The 21,592-nt window shown below is 43.3% G+C and overlaps 1 protein-coding gene and 1 long non-coding RNA gene across 3 annotated transcripts in view; one reads left to right on the top strand and one right to left on the bottom strand.

Moving 5' to 3' along the window:
* Positions 1-21,592, top strand: part of LOC107227802 (rap1 GTPase-activating protein 1) — a 158,347-nt gene that overhangs the window by 7,169 nt on the left and 129,586 nt on the right. The window contains exon 1 of one of the 2 annotated variants that reach the window (XM_046743784.1): positions 4,944-5,700. The exons of the other annotated variant lie outside the window; for it this stretch is intronic. Within the exon in view, the coding sequence (XP_046599740.1) occupies positions 5,501-5,700 (200 nt within the window). The 5' untranslated portion in view covers positions 4,944-5,500. Of the gene's footprint in view, positions 1-4,943; positions 5,701-21,592 lie in introns of those variants that run through there. 2 annotated transcript variants of the gene reach the window in all.
* On the bottom strand, positions 5,588-14,733 carry LOC124295124. Its single transcript, XR_006905028.1, has 3 exons — positions 14,586-14,733; positions 14,058-14,457; positions 5,588-5,717 (listed from the first exon to the last, which is right to left on the bottom strand). It is a non-coding gene; the product is annotated as an uncharacterized LOC124295124 (long non-coding RNA).

Raw genomic sequence — 21,592 nt, 5'->3', positions numbered from 1 at the left:
AGAAAAAAGTTATTAATTAGAATTCAATCCCTGACATAGTCAATCTTTTGCAATAAAAACACTATTACCATCAAATCACCGCGTTGTACTGTTGTGGCCGTAAAGTTGAGATGACTGACGCGACGAATTGGCTTTCCGAAATTGGTCCGCATTAACTCGAAACTGTCAAACATTGAATTACACGCCCTGTTTCGAAACTAGACGTTTCAGGGTGCAGTTTGACGTTTAGTTAGCTTCCAGCTTATCCTCTTCCCGAAACTCGCCAGAAACGGGGAGTGTCGTAGCTCGTAAATCGTAGCTCGACTAACAGTAGGACAAGGGCAAACGATACGAGCTAACCATCGTAGAGATAGGAGCTCAGAGACGGTTATAGAGAGGAATAGCGGAGGCGTGACCTCAGGCGACTCTTAAGCACGGTGCAGCAATGGAGCGTAAAAAATGAGTGAAAAACTTGGATCCCCTTGACTCCGAATTGACTCGATTGCTCTATGCTGGAGCTATTCCTGTGTAGTCTTGACGTTGGTAATACAGCAGTGTTTACGTCATGTTCGTAATCAAAGTTGCGCAAATAAGCCCCCGCGCAGCAGAGGCGAGGCCATTGCATTAATCACAATGAACCGCAGACTAATTAATTAACGGAGAAACTTTTCCAGGTCACACGATAATCTTCTATTCACTTTGCCCTACACCCACTCTACGAAACATTATAGATTAAGGGGTTGACGCGTTTTTTACATCAAAAGTTTGCTGATTAGATGGAATAATTTTGCTAGTCTACGCAACACTCGGCGTTATAATGTAAAATCTTCGACGCACCGCCGTTGTTATAACCCATCATCAACGTGCTGAATACAACTTTTGCTACGCCACGAACTGACCTCCACGTTCGTTATATGACTAACAGATATGTTTATCCGCGAAACGAGGAAGCTGTAAAGAGCGAGGACGACGACTGTAATCTCTGTCGCCTAATGGAGTCGTAATAACGTCAGCCATTGGATTCTGTGAAGCCAAATATTAGGCGGCATGTTATTGGTTCATGCGGGAATGGTTTATTGAACGGTTATATAAGAGGAAGATTCCACCATCCGATAGCGATAATCACTCTCATGATTACTTGCGTGGAATAGTTCAAGGGAGGAACGTTAGTATATTTAAGCTACAGCTCATTTCAATAGTTTTGAAAACCTTATTCAGAAAACGTTATCATTTGGTAGATCGGATGGGTCTCGACCTCGTCCAGGGATCGGGATAAAGAATCGCACAACCGGATAAGATGGAACAAGACTGTCGATAAGGTTTTGCCCAAATAGAAACAAGCAAGGAAAAAAATGAAAGTTAATTTTCGAAGGTCGACGACCGAGGCTCACGTATAAAAAATCTCTTCTACCGCGTCAAGCGTCTTTCTGCATATCATCAGTGTCTAGTCAATAATTCTTCTGAACGATCGAACTCACACTCCGGTAAAATTAACTCCTGTAATCACGCTCAATCGCGTCATAAAAAGCGCAAGGATCACCTTAGATAGGTGCACGGTCGGTAGCCCGACGATTGTCAATTAAGAAAGAATACCGCGTGGCCTTTCACCGCTCCTTAGACGGAATAACGCGTCGACCTAATTCCGACAAAGCCATCCAGAGAACTGGTTATCGGGCAGGTTGATCCGGTAGCAGCCTAAATTGGCTAAAACTGGTCAAAGAGGTCCTACGGTCACCATCGATCGGTAGTTGAGACCAGTCGGCTATCGTTAGGCCTCGGAACGATTCCAAATATCCAGAATGACGAGAGTGTACGCAATTTGAGTTAGCGTAACCGCTTGCGTTGACTTCGTTATGCGTAAAAATATATTACCCAGAATTTTTGCAACTTCTAATCATTTGCGGCATAAAAAAACCTACAAATATTCATCCATTTCCAGGGTGTAAAAACTCAAAGCATAATCTTCGTACCTTTCCGCAGAATGAAGTACTCGCCGCAGCAGCAGCAGAAGGAGAGGAAATCGGAGAGCGATTTGGGATCGGTGCAGGGAACGCCGGCCCGGGAAACTCTCAACTCAGCCCAGGTATCCCAGCAGAATCTTTCGAGCGGTTCGTCGTCAGGTTCCGGAGCACGGTCATCGGGGTCGTTGGGCGTCTTCGCCTGGACGAGGGTCTTCCGGCTAGCCTCAATGCTGCCGCAGATCGGCTGCTAGTTCACGGCCTTGCGGAAGGTCGAAGCTGCAGCGCCTGCAGAGAAAATAGAGGATGCATAGACGATAAGAGACGAATGCGTTGCTAGAACGCGAACTCTAGCAGCTAGCACGTATCACTATAATATTCTTATAGAGAGGAGTTTGCGGTTTAATTCGTATACGTACCGCGGCTGCAGTGATTTAAGGCTAGACTTTAAACCGTTACCAAACCTCTTGTTATATCGTATAAGTTTCAGATACTTTATCGAGTCATTTTCTGCTATTTAATACGTCGTAGAACGATCGTTTGCCGTCGGGACTCGCGTTCGCAGATCCAATCTAAGGAACCGCTCGTACGGATGAACGAATTTACGGGTTCGTCTGATCCGACGACTAGCTGCGAGTCTGGAATTAGCGATGCTGGGGTGAAATCATGGATCAGCTCGCATCGAACATATCCGAATAATTGAGTAATAAAGGCACCAGTTATTTTCGCCGCTTGTTTTTTGTTTATGTTATATTCTTTTCATTTTTTTTATTTCTCATTTGCGTCTTATCGATTTGCATCTTACATCCCACGCGCTCGGTACGATCAAAGGCTGTGTTAAAGCACTGTTATGTAGAATTAATGAGGGCTTCTGCGCAAACGTATCCACACATTCTCGCTGATTTTATCGCAACATGAATGGATCGATCCGCAAACGAGCCACTTGGTTTGTTCAGAATCATCTGCGTGGCATTTATAATTTACAGTCAATACTTCAACGAAGCTTTTCACTAGTCAATCGCGATTGCGTTTCGGGTAAACGATAAGTCGGAAGTTTTTTGCCTCATTTTTTGGGAGTTACTGAGCAGGTCGGATCGATTTGTGGAAATAAAAGCTATAAGATACGTGCGGAATAATGGTGCTTTTGGGAGCGATGATTTAAATTCCCAATGTCTTAATTAGTTTTTAATTGAAACGCGACTTGTTTATCGAAATTGTTATACCGAGCGAGAAACGTGGGTGTTGCTACAATCATCCTAATGCGATGCGCAATTGAAACTTAAATTTGTAATCTAAATTCATGGAAATACTTTCGATTGAAAATAATTTAGCTCGAATGCACACACGCGATAATTTAATACGAAATTATTCAGTACACTGGTAGTGCGTAGATTGAAGTATTATTCAAAAGCCGCAAATTATGCTTGCACATAACTTTGCAGATCACGTTTGGCTGAAAAATATACGTAAGAATAAATTTCGTAGCACGAATTTTACTGACGATCAAAATTATTCGTCGACTAACGCTGTGAGCTTCCTTTTCCTGGAAAGAAGTATACGATGCCGAATTTTCTTGAATAACCGTTAAACTTTGCTTTTGTTGTTTTTCGACTCCCGGGCAAGTTCTCCAAAATCCCAATAAAATAATTGTATCAACAAATTGGTGAACGGATGCCCAGTTTGTTCCACGTTAGACAATATTTAGTTGTTAGAAAAAATAAGAAAAAATATGAATGTTATTTAATTACTGTTATATTATATATTGTATTAAAGATTCTTATATCAGACTATACGTACTCTTACTCTCACCAAATATGAACCACCGTATGCATGTGTCTAACACGCATGTGTACGTGTACGTACGACGGTACACATAAACACGACACAGACACAAATACGTATATACCCATTAATTTAAACGCTATTAAGATTTAATAATGTTATATCTCGTTAATCATCATATTCATATATTTTACTAATGTGTAAAATCAATCAATAAACTATTTACTTATCACACGCCCTGCTCGTCTACCGTAGAACCATTCAAATTCACTGAACTGTTATATCCCTCCACAAATTGAAAAGTTACTCCAGCCTACTCGATAATAGTACGTACAAAATGTATGTATATACCTATATACCTATACGTACACACCGATAATCGTGTTTCACGAGATTGCTCTTTCATATCTGATTCTGTTTCGAAGCATGGCGAAAGAACATAACTAGGTGTGATGTAACACCCGCTACCCACAGGAAATGTATTTGTATGCAAGGTATATATATACCCACCGATTGCGAATGGGGGATACAGTAAGCTGATAAACGACTGGCGCGTGTGAAACGCTTGGGAAATAATTGCAGTTATAATCGTACAGGGCTTATCTGCGCTATTATTCATTCTACCGTGCGCACAATCAATAGATCGGGATCGTTGCACCTTGTAATTTATACAGGAATTTGTAAATTAATTACAATTTACACGTTTGATGGAACAAAGTTTTCTCTTCACCGATCAAATCAGTGCGAAATTACATTATTCGAGTCTCTCCAAGTATTTTAGAAGTAGAAAGAAGAAGAAAGTGAAATAAGAGTAGATATTTATCAGACAGAACAACAAGTGGTGTTTGTTTGAAAACTGAACGATATACCACAAATTCTTCAACGACACTCTAAAAATAACAGGCACTGAAACCGCTTCGTATTATCATGAGCGATTATAATTTTACCGCAGAAAGTGTTGTTCACGAGTGCTATTCCATAAATATAATAGTTATATCACACCATTGCGGCGCCTTTTACACAACATGCAAAGCGATACCGAAATCTTTCCTATCAAGCGTGTCACTCATACCGACGCAAAACGCTGACGGTAATTCACGAACTAATCGTATACCGCTAGCTCGCACCTTCGAAAACCAGATTTAAACGACACAATCCTCGTTCGAAATCATGAGTTTCCCTCGAAAATTTTAGACATTCATTCTAGTTTTATTTTAGAAACTAACCAAGAAGATGATAGATCCCTGCGTTCTCGTCTTCGTCTTACTCGCTGCCCATCCAGGATCCTTGCATTACCTTAGAAGCGGCGCGGCCGCAGCTTGGCGAAGCCGCCGACAGATGGCAGAGCGGTGACGCCACTAACGAGCGCAGCGGTTCTCCCCGCAGGGAGTTTTCGGCGAGGACCGTAAGCCGAAGAGGAGATCCGTGGCTACCGGCGGGTGGGCGGCAAGTGAGACGAAGTCGGTGTAGGCACGAAGCGAGGGTTGGCTGAGGCTGTCCGTATCGTATCGAGGTGGACGGTGGACCAGCGCGGCGCGAACTGTCGTGTGCTCTAGTCGCGAGCGACGCGCCGGACCAGTCAGAGCTGCCGAATATCCTCCGCCGGCTTCGATTGACAACGTGTTACGTGCCGCCGCGGGTGCCGTGCTTTTGGTAAACTCCTGACAAGAGGGTCGCGAAGTGAGGCGAACTCCGGGCGCGTGTCGCGCGGGAAAAGGAGGAAGACAGGAAGTGAGGAAAAGGAGAGGGAGCTGGAGACCGCCGAGGCTCCGCATCGCGATATGCGCCGACCTCTTCTTCGCCACCTTTCCGAGGGCGGCTGCACCGTCCAGGGCGGCGTGTCTCCGCACCCTTCGAACGACCCTGGACACCATGTCGCCTCCTGTCACCTTCTAAAAGTACCCGGAACACCCGGACCGGTAATCAGGGAAGTCGGCAACGCTTCGGAACCTCGTCGATCCGCCACCATGACGTTCCACAGGTAGTTTGATACTTCGTCTACGTATTAATACCCCATTTCGTAGACTTCTTTCTTATCTCTACTTATTTACCGCGTTGGTTTGTTACTCGGAATTTACAACGACATCGAGGGAACTTTTGCAACTATTTAATCCACGTTACATTGCCGTCGGTTGGCTTTCTCGTCAGCTGATTCGTTCGAGTTTCAAGTTTTTCGGAACGAACCCTTCCGAAATCGGCTCAGTGTCACTTGAAAAGATTCGAGTGCATCTTGTATAACTATGCGATTGTAAAACTGTTGCCGTATAGTATGATTATTCAATTTTCTTCGTTCTCGTAAAAATAATCTAGGACAAGTTTGAGCGCGCGGCCTATAAAAGTGATATATTTGGGAGATTTGATCAGCTCGTTCGAAGCAATTACTAAATACTGAAATGATACATAGAGTGAAATAAGTCTGAATCGCGCGCGATTCATCATTTTAATCGAGAAGATATTGCTTGGTCTTCCTTCTTCCTGCAAGTTGAATCTTCGAGAAATCAATTCACTTGCAATAGCGTTTTAAACGAAAGTCACGCGCACGTAGGTGTAAGGAAATAGCTCGTGAGTCAGGTTTCAGTCTCTTTTCCAAATCAAAGATGCCAGTCACTGTTCTAACGAAGAGGTCCGATAATGCATTTACTGGAAAAATCGTTTGTCAGGAATCTCAAAATTGCCTGAAATTCAGTAAACATTACGTAATGCTCAGCAATCCCAGCTAGATCTAAAAGTCATCGTATAAAATTGCAAAAAAAAGGCATTGTTTCCTTCAATCTTTCGTTCGGTCAAGGGTCTTCCGCTTTTTTTTTCAATCTCGACGTTCGTTAAATAAGCGTAAATAATAGAATAATGATTATGGTTTTATTCGGGCATCCGGGTGGCTGCTACCCGCGGATTACAACGCTGCCTATCAACATCAGCGTTGTCTAGCCGACTGCTCGCTCACTTTCCGTGCCATACTTGAGCTCGGTCCGACACCTTCTTGACTAAAAACGACTTTACAACACCGGTGCGGCGGCGCAAGCTCGCGGGAATTTATTCATCCGAGCTTTTGCAAGGGCAAGAGGAGTGCTGCATGTATTTATAACAATAACTTGTGGGAATAGACGAGACATGGCCGGGATTCGTTGTTACGGCTTGTCGCGCTGTGCCCGCGTACATACCTACCTCTATATGGAATTTCGCCAGCCAGCTCGGCTCTCGCACCTGGCCATACCAGGAGGACAAGCTCGGTCTCAACCGTTCACCGATTCACACACCGAACGGCCGAAACACCGCGGCCACTAATAACGCCAATTATGACCAACTTGTTCGGGAGATAAAGCGTCCACTAACCGTATAGACGTACGCTACACAAGTTCGTTTCCACTTTAATGAAGCCACCGGCCAACATTCGGCATAACTAAATTAAACGTATGCTCGTTCCACGAAATGGCTTGTAATATTATCATTTACACTAATTACACAACGAGTTACACGCCGTTTTATCGTCTAATTAACCCACCGTGCGCATACTTATTAAGTCAATCGGAACGCGATGATTGAATTCGTATTCCGATTCGACGTTGTTATTGTACTACGTGTTGCGTTTTCAAAACAGCTCTCGAATTTATATGTTGTTACAGCGTTCCCGGATCAACACTCTGTTTATAATACGCCGATCCGAATCCCATCTACACCGCTATTTGTCAGAAAATCTCTGAAGCGATAAGCGGTTGCGACGATTTTTCGGGTTTATTTTTTTCGGGTTTTAAAGCCTTCGTGGCAGAAGGCTCTACTTATATATACGTACCCTTTTGAGGGTAGCTGGGCTGAGGCAAAAGAAATGAGAAAACTTGCACATAAACGGTGGGCCTTTGTACTGCGGGGTAATTTCTTTTTTTTTCCCCTCTATTTTTCGATCTTTTTCCGTTTTCTTTTTTCGTTCTCTCTTTTTTTGTAAACTTTATTTTTACTACGCTACAGCGAGCCTCAGGTTATGAGCCACCTTTTCATACATGTACGTACATGCAGAAGCCTTAGCTTCATATATATATCTATATATATAATGCCGAGACTATTGTATAATGCAATGCAAAGCGAGAGTATAAGTGGTAGTCGAGTAAACGCTCTGCTGCGTCCTCGTTGAAAATACACAGCAGAAACGATATATACATGTACATAATATATATGTGGAGCTAAAAGGGCAAAGAGTGGCCTTAAACCGCGGTGCTAATTGATCGAGGAGGAATATTTTTTTTTATTTTGCCACTTTTTTTTCACCTTGACCTAAATCCGCGGTGGATTTTTGCCCTTTTGGTACAACTTAAAATGTTTTTCTCCATTGCACAAACGACCGATGGATTACGAACACGCGCGTGCTGTTATTATTTACACTTTCAGCTCGTGGTTGTTGCGATCGTCTCGCGAGAAACGAGAGCTCTTAATTACAATAAACCCACGTTCCCCCCAATGACTCATTGTCAAGGTAAACGTTGCCATTGAATATTATTATAATATATGGGACGCGCCTTACAGCTTCAGCTTTGAACGTGATTACGGTTGAATTCAAGTGAAACGATGCGAGGACGAAACGAGGCGCTTGTATAGTTGATATTCAGGTCTTTCGAAGTTGGGAATAGACGAAGTGCCTTGTATTTTCTTTTTTTTTACTACTATTCTTCCGCAGAACGTCAAGTTCGTGTGTGGTACGGGGTCGAATCACCTCGAGTTGAGGTAAAAAGTATTATATGTGTAACAGCTTCTAGGATATTTGTCATCCAACGAGTGGCAGATGCGTATGTGCGAGGAGACGACGCATCGTCGAAACGCGCTCGTTCAAAATCCATTTGCAACGCGTGTGGTTGGAAAAACTGGGCTCAACTATCCCTCTAATTATTTCACTCCTCGATTCGATCCTGTTCTTGATTTTTTAATTTTTTTTTTCTTCTTACTCTTTTCATTTCGAGGACGTTTATGTTTTTTCTCGTTCCAGAGTCAAGTCATTGAAACGATTCACCTACGTGTAAATTAGTAGCGCGTAAATTCATCTATTTTATCATTAGCGAAACGAGTATCATCGACTACTCGAGCAAAAATTGCGTCTCACTTCTCTTCAGTTTCTTGAAAACCGACAAACTTATTCAACGAGGTTGATCAACGTATGTAACGAGGTCGGAAACCGTATAATCCTGTGCTCTGCTCGAAGTATGTATTTTTTTCCCTTTTAACCGTATTACTACTGATGAAAAGAACTTTGCGCGAGAGTAATTTTGACGACGACGAAGTATTCGCGAATATTCAATTACCGGTTTGTTTTTAAAAGAAAATTTTTCACCTACATAGCGCGAAAGGAAACTGTTACTTCCACGTTATTTTGCATTATATTTCAACAGGAAATTCTAACTCTGCACCATTAGACTGAAATATCCGTATAATATACATTATATGGACGAAATTTATACGATGGGATGGAAAAATGTGAGCGAATATGACTTTGCCTGATGCGTCGCAGAACTCTCTCGTATCATAGTTTTCAAATTTTATCTGTCTACTCCGGTGATGAAAATGAACGTAAAATCTGGCGTGGTTGCACAGAACCTGTGCAATATAAATCGCAAGGTTATAAAACGACATGGGCGAGTACCGCTGCTGCTGTAGGACGTGAAACCTGTCGGTGATTTGAAAAATGGTGTGCAAAAAAAAAAATTCAAAACATCGTCGTTCCCCTTACCTGTTATTCCTGTTAAGTATGGAAACACAGGCCTCTGCGTATTGTACCTTATATGCCTGCGGAGACAGGGCAGCGGCAGCGGTGAAACCGACGCGTTACAACAACCTGCGTCTCTCCTACGATGACAATAAAACGCAGCGTCGGGCGTGCAGCTGCGGTATATGTATCCTGTTACAGATTACTTCATAATCAAATATCTAACAGACGCGATGGAATATCGTGACGGTGTGCACGTAAGGCGTAGAGCAGCGAAAAAAAAGCAGCCCCCTGAATCGATGGGAATACAATATTGCGTATATCTATAAATTTTTTAACATGGCAAGACTACTTCCTTTTTAGAATATCGCGTGGGCGTTGCTGCTGCTGCTGCTTCTGCTGCTGCGGCGGTTGCTGTATAGAAAATTAACTTCCCATGGAACTCGGCCTCTCAAGATTGCCTCCTGAGCGATAATCAAACTTGGTTCGGCTACGATAAACCGACGCGGTGTACTCGCCGCCGGCCGTGTGATATTTGTCATTGATGCACTGTTATTGCTGGACTTTCGTGGCCGTGATCCAGGAATTGTTAAATGGTAACGAGTACATTGTTTTCGCTTATCTTGATCGGTATACTTTCGTCGTTGCGGTGGTGGTATAATAGCGGCACTTTTAAAGTCCGTGACAATTAAATGTTATATACATTAGACCGTATCAACAAAAAACGACGATTTTTTTTTCAAAATTCAAGTCGAAAATATTGTTCGAAATGACGAAAAAACAACGCTGTTCAAGTTTCAGCTCTTAATATTAATATTTAGAGGTGCCTCGTCGCGATTTTCCATTTCCCATTTAAATAACGTGGCGATGATTTGTTTGTAATATGGAAAAAAACGCTCTTCAAAAAAGATCTCTTGTCATTTTGTGATAAATCTACTCTTTCGAAAGTTATGTAAAGTCCTTAAATATCGTTTATAATTTATATGCATAAAGAATATCAGTTATATTCAAGATTTTGTTGTATAGATGAACAGTAAACGGGGTTTAAAAGAAATTTGAATGTTCTCTGAATTCTGGGAATAACGTGATAAGCCTTAAAAGTCTTTCTAATCGCCTTTTTTCGATTTTGCGTGGGTTTCATTTACCCTTTTCATCCGACTGTTAAACACGAATGCAGATATAATTTTGAGACCTCGAGGGACGAAGAAGGCACGGATGCTGAAAGCGGGGGAGAATTTGTTTCCTCGATTCTTTTGCGGGGCAAAGCCGGATCTTTGCCTTTCCGGATTATTTTTATTCATTCAGAGTCAAAATATCACAGAGTTTCCATTTTACGCGGACCTTGAAAGCTCTTTTCAGAAATTTTTTTCCGCGAATTTTAATTAATTCAGCCCGGCGTATAAATATGAGAATGGTATCAAATTCCGCGCCAAAGTATTATACATTATGTAAGCCGGGAACGCGATCTGGTTGGCTCGCAAATTACGTTGTTGCACGTTATAATTATACGTATGTCCGACAGATAATACTCGACTTCCAAACACTCGACGTGCAGGCTAATGCCCACCTATCCGAACCTGTTGACTCATTCCTGTTCGTAATTCTCGTTAGAAAGTGACGTTTGCTACCCGATAAGTATTCCTTCTGCTCGACGAAACACGCGCGTCGTAAGGCGAACTCGGTGTAGGTATCGGTACTTGCGGTAACACGATGCACGCTGTGCTGGAAAATTGCGCGGCTCCGTTTCCTACTGCGGCGTATCATCATTTTATAAAATTCGGTGCATCGGAACAACGCGCGATGTCGCAACATGGATATCCGTACGATTTCATTGGCACTCGGTAAGGAAGTCGCGAATATTCATTTCGAGATTTGATTTCGTTATACACTCTGAAACTTTATCAAATGGTGGCGCAGCAACAAAAAATATTGTTGAAAATATCGAGAGGTTGCGCATTTCTAATCCTCTGTAGCTCTGTTTTTACTCTGTTTACATCTCTTATATACCTATAACAATTAGATAATTCTTCGGATAGATTAGGCGACATGCATGATTCATCGTTGACCAGCGATCTTGGTCTAGAGTCTCGGTAAGATCCGGCCCTAGAATTGTGCGGTACGATTGGAAGTCGTAAAAAGGAATATCGACCATCCGTAAAATGGTTATACGCGCTCAATAAGTACAAGAAAACAGGGCATAAAGTGTAACTAAAGGCGTAATAAAGTATACGTTATTGGGCCAATTATGAGAGCCTGTAGATAAGATAGAGCTACGTGTACCATTCGCTCGACCATTCGTATTATATAGTATATGTTACGTTTACGCTAGTGCTTGCACCGCCGGCACACATGTAATCTCCGTAGTAGTAACTTATCACACTGTTCTCGAACAGATGGAAATTTGAATAGCATATAATATAATGCACATTATTCGAACCCATTTGGGCAGTCTGCCGTGCTTTACGCGTTATCAAAGTTATAGATGTAGACTTGTCGAACGGACGAGCAATTCGAATAACGACGTTTGTCTGCGGTAATGTACAGGTTTTGATTGCCGGGGTCATCTGCCGATTATTTAGACAAAATAAAAAACAAAGAACCTTCTACCGATTAAGATAAGAGAAAAATTTTGATTCTTAATGTATTATGCATGAATTTTTTCTACTAGAATTCAAAGATACATGACCATCGAAATCGAACCAACGATCAATTTCGGACCTTATGAAAATCTGGAATGGTGTTGTAATCGATGATATGTGCAACTACCGTTGATAATTGCTGATGATTGATACCTTGATACGAGTTTGAAAAAGATGGAACCGATTCGTTGCACAGGATCATTGACATTGTTCTTAGGTTCGAAGAACAGAGTTACACAGTAATTAAATACCGCGTGGTCGACACAACGATCGAATGCATATTTCAATTGTTCGACAAAGTCACTCTACACACATCGATCCTCTGACTCTGGAATATTTTTGAGCGGATGAAGAGGCTTTATTTATTCCTCTTTCTATATACCTAATAACAGATCCGCGGTTGATTGCGAGGATTGTTGGCCTACGTACCCCGTTGTTTCTGTGTAATGCCCGCCCGTGTACCGACATATGAATTTCCTTGTTTCACTGTCAGGCTGTAATATACGCGTATACTCGTAGATAATGATCGTTACGGTGAATTGCAATTACACGATTGAGACTGGCAGATAACAAACCTTGCTCGATAGCTACGCAGGTATACATGTATCCAGTTATGTATCGCGTATACGGATCTATCGACGACTTATGTATTACATGTAACATATAAATACAGGTACAACACTCAGAGACTTCAGGGAGCATAAATGCAGCGATCCGAAACGAATTTAGCCTGCAGATCATGCGGAATATGTACCTACGGCTATTTTCATGCCGTTAATGATCTCCAGACTTTCGAACTCCTCACCTTTTCACGAACTCCCGCAAAACAGTTAATTACTACTTTTGCGCCGCATTTCTGTACTTATTATAGTGCATTTGGAAGAACGGCACGTGCAATTTATCTAATTTTCTTCTCGAACACTCGTTACTCATCCTCTGAAAAACTAAACACTGACGTTTCGTTTCTTTCATCTTTGCCAGAACAATTCATAGTAAAAAATTATAAAAGGACTAACATGGCTTACTTGTAGGTACTGCAGAAAAATCGTATTCAACGAGTGTGCGTTGGGTGAAGTTTTAGTATTAATTTTGGTATCCAGCATGATGATTCAAAGTTAAGGGATAGCTTAAGACGCGTCCCGTTTAGGCTTAGTAAAGATTGATTGCTTGTCATTATCGATTGAAGCTTTTTTTTTTGGAAATTGAAATTTTTTTCGGGTAAAAAGATCGTGTTGCGACGTTGAGCGATCTTCGTCGTTAAATCCGCGATGACGAATGCGTGATAGCAGGTCTTTATACTTATGTATAGAAATGTTTACGTAGTTAACTATTTACATAGCACGTGCGGAATGCTAACACTTTCGTGAAATGCGATAATAATATTAAAAACCAACGACAGTTTCGATGACGTGGTTGTTTTTAATATCGATGAAAATATTTCATTCGTTTCATACCATCGGGTTGTAATAAAAGCTGAGTAACCGCGTTTAGTATTATCAATTGAACAAACGCGTTTTGAATTCCCCGTGTAGAGCAGCTGCCATGCTCGCAGATTACGTCACGGTTTGCGTGATCGTAAAATATAAACTATTGTACGTATGCGTATACATACGTACCACGTCGAAATTGATTAGAATTTATAAACTCGACAATTGGCTAAATGTTAACGCGTCGCGCCCGTGTTGCCTCGAAGTTTCAAACTTTACGATGTAGGTACACGATTTTCTTCGAGATCGTATTTGACTCGTCGCATATATTCCCGTATATACCGCGTAAGATATATTTAGAGGAGTTTACGGAGACCCTGGTAATCACGTATAAACAAATAATGTTCCTCTTCTCTAACGGTTTCTCGTTTGCTTCGCGAGCAGCAGCACCTGGGATCCGGGAATATTCGAAGAGTAGCTCCCTCGAGATTCGAAACGTTACATAGGTAGATTCTGGCCCCCTTAATTAACCCTAATTAGCCGCAATTAGCAATGCGGTCGCATGCATTATATCGCCCATACTTACGCACACGTCGGTACAACATCGTTGGCGGTATAAATCGTACAATATAGGCTGCCTACCGGAGGTTGAAGAAGCACAGCTGGGCTTCAATTCGGTACAATGTAACGTCTGCAGATATGAAAAATAAATTTCCTCTCGACGAGAGTCGCCATTCTTTCCACGAAGATCTGTCAACTACAAACAAAAAAAAAAAACATCCTCGGACATCATTTTTCTCTGGCAAGAATACAGATACACCAATACTTTCCCATTTCACATGGATGGAAGTTGACAGTTCCTTAAAACTTCAATGGAACTCGACAATGTCTTCGACATCGCCATTATTTTCAATTCTTCACTCTGGAACTTGTGTTTTATTTCGCCCAAAGGTTTAGCTCCAGGTCACTGGTCAACGAAGCTGAATCTATGAGCCAAACGTGTTAAATTTTTTATTAATACAAAAAATGCAGTCCAGTTTTATTCTAATAATTCTACAAAAAATACTGGGAGTCCAAGGTGTATCGCAAAATTTTTATTATCGGACTTTGCTACCTTGTGCGAACGAGCATTGGAACGTTTTTCTGCCAGCTTCAGTCCCGTCACCGATTGGTCGAGTCATACTGTTTTTGTTATTTCGAAATGCTAACGGCGTCGCGAGGAGGAGGTGCATGGCGCCGAGCAGCCGAGGTTCCGCAGGTCGAAAGACTCTCTCGCCTCTCCTTCGGCGAACACCTGTACACCTACACGCGGCGTAGGTGGTGGGTGGCAGGGGCGTGCGCCGTTCGGTGTGCACCAGGAGGTGGCCGCGGTGCAATATCGACCACCCGAAGCCTTGACTCCTAGTGACCCACTCCCCCGCGCGGCGGCTCATCTTATGATGATTATCCGGGTGTATGCCTGCGAGCGCCGTCCCGTTTCTACACTCCGCCCCCTTCTTTACCCATTCCGCACCTGTAACAGAAGCTGCTGAAAAATGCTGCCTCGATTTCTTTTACCAAGAGCCAACTTGCGGAGACTTCGCGGTGTGGAGAGAAACCGCTTAAGCGCGCTCCCTTGATGTCGTTGCAAAAACCGTCGATGGGTTGGAAGAGCGAAGAGAGATAACGGTTGGAAGAGCAATCTGAGGACATCGGTAAAGATGCTGTAGGTATAGTTGGAACTTGGGGAAAGCTTGGTGGGGTGCGCAGTGCGACTTTTCAACATGAAAGAAATCGCGCGCGGTTTTCCTTCGCGTCAATGGAAGCGATCGATCACGACCCTTTACGCTATTGTCTCTCTTTGTTTTTTTTACATCTTTCGACCGTGAGTTGCTGGTCAAGCGATTTGCAGGCACTGGTTACGTGGAGCGTACCTTCGACATTGACTTTATTGCTGTAACCGGCTTTTTGCTTCGTTCGCATCTACCGCTTCAAGTGTCAAAGTTATAGTGTTCGTACGGAGTTGTGCCGAGTTGATGTAGAGGATCTCTTACCGATCATCCCTCGTCGTTTGTTGGAAGGAAAGAAACGCTCGTCAATGAGAAACGAATCGAATCTGCGCCGAGTGGCTCACGTCTAAATGTGAAATGTTTAACTTACGGCATATTTGTGTGACTGTGTCATTCATTCGAGTGGTAAAGGCGCATGGTTGTGTGTAATTACGAGCATAACCGAGAGTTCTTCTATTATACCACAGCCTTCAACTTGACTCTGGAAGTGTATGTCCGTCTGCTCGCTCGCGGAACGTCGGTAATAAAACTGCACTACTGCAGGCTCGCGAGGATATCTTACGGTGAAGATTACTTCGCTGAGATCATCCGCCACGACGAGTCCATTGTTTTCAAATACACCATTGGCACGAGCGTCGGTTCAAGGCTCCGGGCTGTTTTCCTACGGACAGTCGAACCCTCTCGTCCTCGTATAAAAACCAGGAACGCCGTAAGCCTTTTAAACAAACTGCACCGATGGAGAGTTCAATTAGTAACTTGCACGCAGGTGCCACCCACCAGCATCTTCGTGTCGGTCGGCTGCATTACGTGCAGTTTATCTTTGCGCCGTTTCGCCAGATGTATGAAGGAAAGTGACGAGGCTCTACGATGATACTCGTGCCTAACAGCTGTTGGGCCTTGATTGACGGCCGAGATTCATCCGATTTCCACGCTCCGTTTCCTGGTGGTTGATGATACGCTCGTGGTTATACGAACACGAACATCCGATACAGCGAAACTAGGATAAACAACCGGCGATTTGATTCGGCGTCTGCGGAGCAATCGCGTGTGCGAAACACGGACGCGATGAAAGTTCTTTGAACGAGACGCGAACGTTTTCACTCGATAACGAGAAAGAACGGTATAAAATGCAACTGATCCGATTAATCCAACATGTGAACTGACCTCGACCGGAACCATTCGCACGACTACTCGTTTCCATCCAGCTGCAGATCCCTGTGAAATTAGCACGTCCTTGCTGCAGTTCAAGAAACTCTCCCGCGTTCAGCGTCCCGAAAAACAGGTCACGTGTACTATCGCAGGTGTGACGTTGAGGCAATAAACGGAGCATCGGAATGCGATCAATTGTCTCGCCGCAACAGGCCGAGCAACGCGGTTGTGGTCCTGCTGCAGGTCAAGTTCGATCACTTAGCATATATTATCTGCAGCACGGCACAGGTGATGATGTACAGTTAATCGAGCTCGCGTGAAGAACTAACGGATTTAATACTTGCCCGTGTAGCAGCGATTTGAATCTTCCACATGCGTCCGTGATTTTCCTCGATCTGAATATCGGTGATACTTTTATATCGTTATGCATGTCCGTGTGTGTGATCTTCACGGTCAAATTCAATTTAGTTCGTACCGTAGACTATTCCGATAAGCCGGTACCGACCCAATATCCTCGAAAGCAGAGTAAAAAGAAACAAAAACACAACCTGATGGTACAGATAGAACTACAGCTCTGTTATTAACAGGACCAATTGCTTATACTTTTTTAAATTCGACGAGGATAACTAACTCTTGGTTCAATGAAATTGCAAGGTATAGCGGCGACTGTCGTGTTATGCACCACTGAACTATCTCATTTATTCTGAATAAAAATCACACTCGACTGCAACCGAGTCTGGTTAACACGTGCTGCAATACGCTGCAATAATTCTCTCTCCTCAGCGACGATATTTCACCATTACCGCATCTTCCTTCGTCAGAGGTTCGTTTGGTATCCTATTACAAACCCGGCACCCGCGACTTCCAACAAGCTCACACAAAGTCAATTAGGACAAGGCAACTGCGGAGTGGATAGTCTGTCCGCGTCTAAGGAACGATATATATATATATATATATATATATATATTCCTATTGTGGCAAAACAACCGCGACGAGAGATGCAAACTTCACAAGAGAAGAGAAACATGGCACCTCGGATTTTCAGATCTTCTCGCGACGCGAGGATCTAGCAGCCATATCAAGCTGGAACCGCCACATTCGAAAATCGAAAAATTTCCTATGGAATAATTAAGGGCTAATTAGATGCTAATTAAATGCTCTATTTTCGAATTAAATGCTCCGCGTTTTTTAAAAGAAACCTGTGGCGGTGCCAGCTTGACATAAACCTGGAACCGCCACACCGAAAAAAAACGGAAAACAGCTGAAATTTCGGAAAAGCGTTAGGGTCATAATTAAAGGCTAATTAAAGGCTCTTGGAATTGCTCATCTTTAAATTAATTGCTCGGTGTTTTTTAAAAAAAACCTGTGGCGGTGCCAGCTCGATATAAACCAGACTTGAAAAAAAACGGGAACGAGGTCAAATTTCAAAAAAGTGTAAGGGTCATAATTAAAGGCTAATTAGAGGCTCCCGGAAAAACACCCGCTCGAATTAAGTGCTCCACCCCCGAGGGGTGGAAACCACCCAAAAACTAGAAAAATCCGTGTAACTCTTGGACGGAACAACTTACAGAGTTCGTTCGAGTGTTAAAATTACTCCAGAATTAGAGGCTCCCGGAAAACCACCCGCTCGAATTAAGTGCTCCACCCCCGAGGGGTGGAAACCACCCAAAAACTAGAAAAATCCGTGTAACTCTTGGACGGAACAACTTACAGAGTTCGTTCGAGTGTTAAAATTACTCCAGAATTAGAGGCTCCCGGAAAACCACCCGCTCGAATTAAGTGCTCCACCCCCGAGGGGTGGAAACCACCCAAAAACTAGAAAAATCCGTGTAACTCTTGGACGGAACAACTTACAGAGTTCATTCGAGTGTTAAAATTACTCCAGAATTAGAGGCTCCCGGAAAACCACCCGCTCGAATTAAGTGCTCCACCCCCGAGGGGTGGAAACCACCCAAAAACTAGAAAAATCCGTGTAACTCTTGGACGGAACAACTTACAGAGTTCGTTCGAGTGTTAAAATTACTCCAGAATTAGAGGCTCCCGGAAAACCACCCGCTCGAATTAAGTGCTCCACCCCCGAGGGGTGGAAACCACCCAAAAACTAGAAAAATCCGTGTAACTCTTGGACGGAACAACTTACAGAGTTCGTTCGAGTGTTAAAATTACTCCAGAATTAGAGGCTCCCGGAAAACCACCCGCTCGAATTAAGTGCTCCACCCCCGAGGGGTGGAAACCACCCAAAAATTAGAAAAATCTGTGTAACTCTTGGACGGAACAACTTACAGAGTTCGTTCGAGTGTTAAAATTACTCCAGAATTAGAGGCTCCCGGAAAACCACCCGCTCGAATTAAGTGCTCCACCCCCGAGGGGTGGAAACCACCCAAAAACTAGAAAAATCCGTGTAACTCTTGGACGGAACAACTTACAGAGTTCGTTCGAGTGTTAAAATTACTCCAGAATTAAAGGCTCTTGGAATTGCTCATCTTTAAATTAAATGCTCCGCGTTTTTTAAAAAAAACCTGTGGCGGTGCCAGCTCGATATAAACCAGACTTGAAAAAAAACGGGAACGAGGTCAAATTTCGAAAAAGTGTAAGGGTCATAATTAAAGGCTAATTAGAGGCTCCCGGAAAACCACCCGCTCGAATTAAGTGCTCCACCCCCGAGGGGTGGAAACCACCGAAAAACTAGAAAAATCTGTGTAACTCTTGGACGGAACAACTTACAGAGTTCGTTCGAGTGTTAAAATTACTCCAGAATTAGAGGCTCCCGGAAAACCACCCGCTCGAATTAAGTGCTCCACCCCCGAGGGGTGGAAACCACCCAAAAACTAGAAAAATCCGTGTAACTCTTGGACGGAACAACTTACAGAGTTCGTTCGAGTGTTAAAATTACTCCAGAATTAAAGGCTCTTGGAATTGCTCATCTTTAAATTAAATGCTCCGCGTTTTTTAAAAAAAACCTGTGGCGGTGCCAGCTCGATATAAACCAGACTTGAAAAAAAACGGGAACGAGGTCAAATTTCGAAAAAGTGTAAGGGTCATAATTAAAGGCTAATTAGAGGCTCCCGGAAAACCACCCGCTCGAATTAAGTGCTCCACCCCCGAGGGGTGGAAACCACCGAAAAACTAGAAAAATCTGTGTAACTCTTGGACGGAACAACTTACAGAGTTCGTTCGAGTGTTAAAATTACTCCAGAATTAGAGGCTCCCGGAAAACCACCCGCTCGAATTAAGTGCTCCACCCCCGAGGGGTGGAAACCACCCAAAAACTAGAAAAATCCGTGTAACTCTTGGACGGAACAACTTACAGAGTTCGTTCGAGTGTTAAAATTACTCCAGAATTAGAGGCTCCCGGAAAACCACCCGCTCGAATTAAGTGCTCCACCCCCGAGGGGTGGAAACCACCCAAAAACTAGAAAAATCCGTGTAACTCTTGGACGGAACAACTTACAGAGTTCGTTCGAGTGTTAAAATTACTCCAGAATTAGAGGCTCCCGGAAAACCACCCGCTCGAATTAAGTGCTCCACCCCCGAGGGGTGGAAACCACCCAAAAATTAGAAAAATCTGTGTAACTCTTGGACGGAACAACTTACAGAGTTCGTTCGAGTGTTAAAATTACTCCAGAATTAAAGGCTCTTGGAATTGCTCATCTTTAAATTAAATGCTCCGCGTTTTTTAAAAAAAACCTGTGGCGGTGCCAGCTCGATATAAACCAGACTTGAAAAAAAACGGGAACGAGGTCAAATTTCGAAAAAGTGTAAGGGTCATAATTAAAGGCTAATTAGAGGCTCCCGGAAAACCACCCGCTCGAATTAAGTGCTCCACCCCCGAGGGGTGGAAACCACCGAAAAACTAGAAAAATCTGTGTAACTCTTGGACGGAACAACTTACAGAGTTCGTTCGAGTGTTAAAATTACTCCAGAATTAGAGGCTCCCGGAAAACCACCCGCTCGAATTAAGTGCTCCACCCCCGAGGGGTGGAAACCACCCAAAAACTAGAAAAATCCGTGTAACTCTTGGACGGAACAACTTACAGAGTTCGTTCGAGTGTTAAAATTACTCCAGAATTAGAGGCTCCCGGAAAACCACCCGCTCGAATTAAGTGCTCCACCCCCGAGGGGTGGAAACCACCCAAAAACTAGAAAAATCCGTGTAACTCTTGGACGGAACAACTTACAGAGTTCGTTCGAGTGTTAAAATTACTCCAGAATTAGAGGCTCCCGGAAAACCACCCGCTCGAATTAAGTGCTCCACCCCCGAGGGGTGGAAACCACCCAAAAATTAGAAAAATCTGTGTAACTCTTGGACGGAACAACTTACAGAGTTCGTTCGAGTGTTAAAATTACTCCAGAATTAGAGGCTCCCGGAAAACCACCCGCTCGAATTAAGTGCTCCACCCCCGAGGGGTGGAAACCACCCAAAAACTAGAAAAATCCGTGTAACTCTTGGACGGAACAACTTACAGAGTTCGTTCGAGTGTTAAAATTACTCCAGAATTAAAGGCTCTTGGAATTGCTCATCTTTAAATTAAATGCTCCGCGTTTTTTAAAAAAAACCTGTGGCGGTGCCAGCTCGATATAAACCAGACTTGAAAAAAAACGGGAACGAGGTCAAATTTCGAAAAAGTGTAAGGGTCATAATTAAAGGCTAATTAGAGGCTCCCGGAAAACCACCCGCTCGAATTAAGTGCTCCACCCCTGAGGGGTGGAAACCACCGAAAAACTAGAAAAATCTGTGTAACTCTTGGACGGAACAACTTACAGAGTTCGTTCGAGTGTTAAAATTACTCCAGAATTAGAGGCTCCCGGAAAACCACCCGCTCGAATTAAGTGCTCCACCCCCGAGGGGTGGAAACCACCCAAAAACTAGAAAAATCCGTGTAACTCTTGGACGGAACAACTTACAGAGTTCGTTCGAGTGTTAAAATTACTCCAGAATTAGAGGCTCCCGGAAAACCACCCGCTCGAATTAAGTGCTCCACCCCCGAGGGGTGGAAACCACCCAAAAACTAGAAAAATCCGTGTAACTCTTGGACGGAACAACTTACAGAGTTCGTTCGAGTGTTAAAATTACTCCAGAATTAGAGGCTCCCGGAAAACCACCCGCTCGAATTAAGTGCTCCACCCCCGAGGGGTGGAAACCACCCAAAAACTAGAAAAATCCGTGTAACTCTTGGACGGAACAACTTACAGAGTTCGTTCG

Source organism: Neodiprion lecontei, chromosome 1 (assembly GCF_021901455.1).
Source record: "Neodiprion lecontei isolate iyNeoLeco1 chromosome 1, iyNeoLeco1.1, whole genome shotgun sequence".
Classification (NCBI taxonomy): domain Eukaryota; kingdom Metazoa; phylum Arthropoda; class Insecta; order Hymenoptera; family Diprionidae; genus Neodiprion; species Neodiprion lecontei.
The sequence above is the reverse complement of the archived record's forward strand: the minus strand, read 5'-3'. Positions and strand labels throughout refer to the sequence as shown.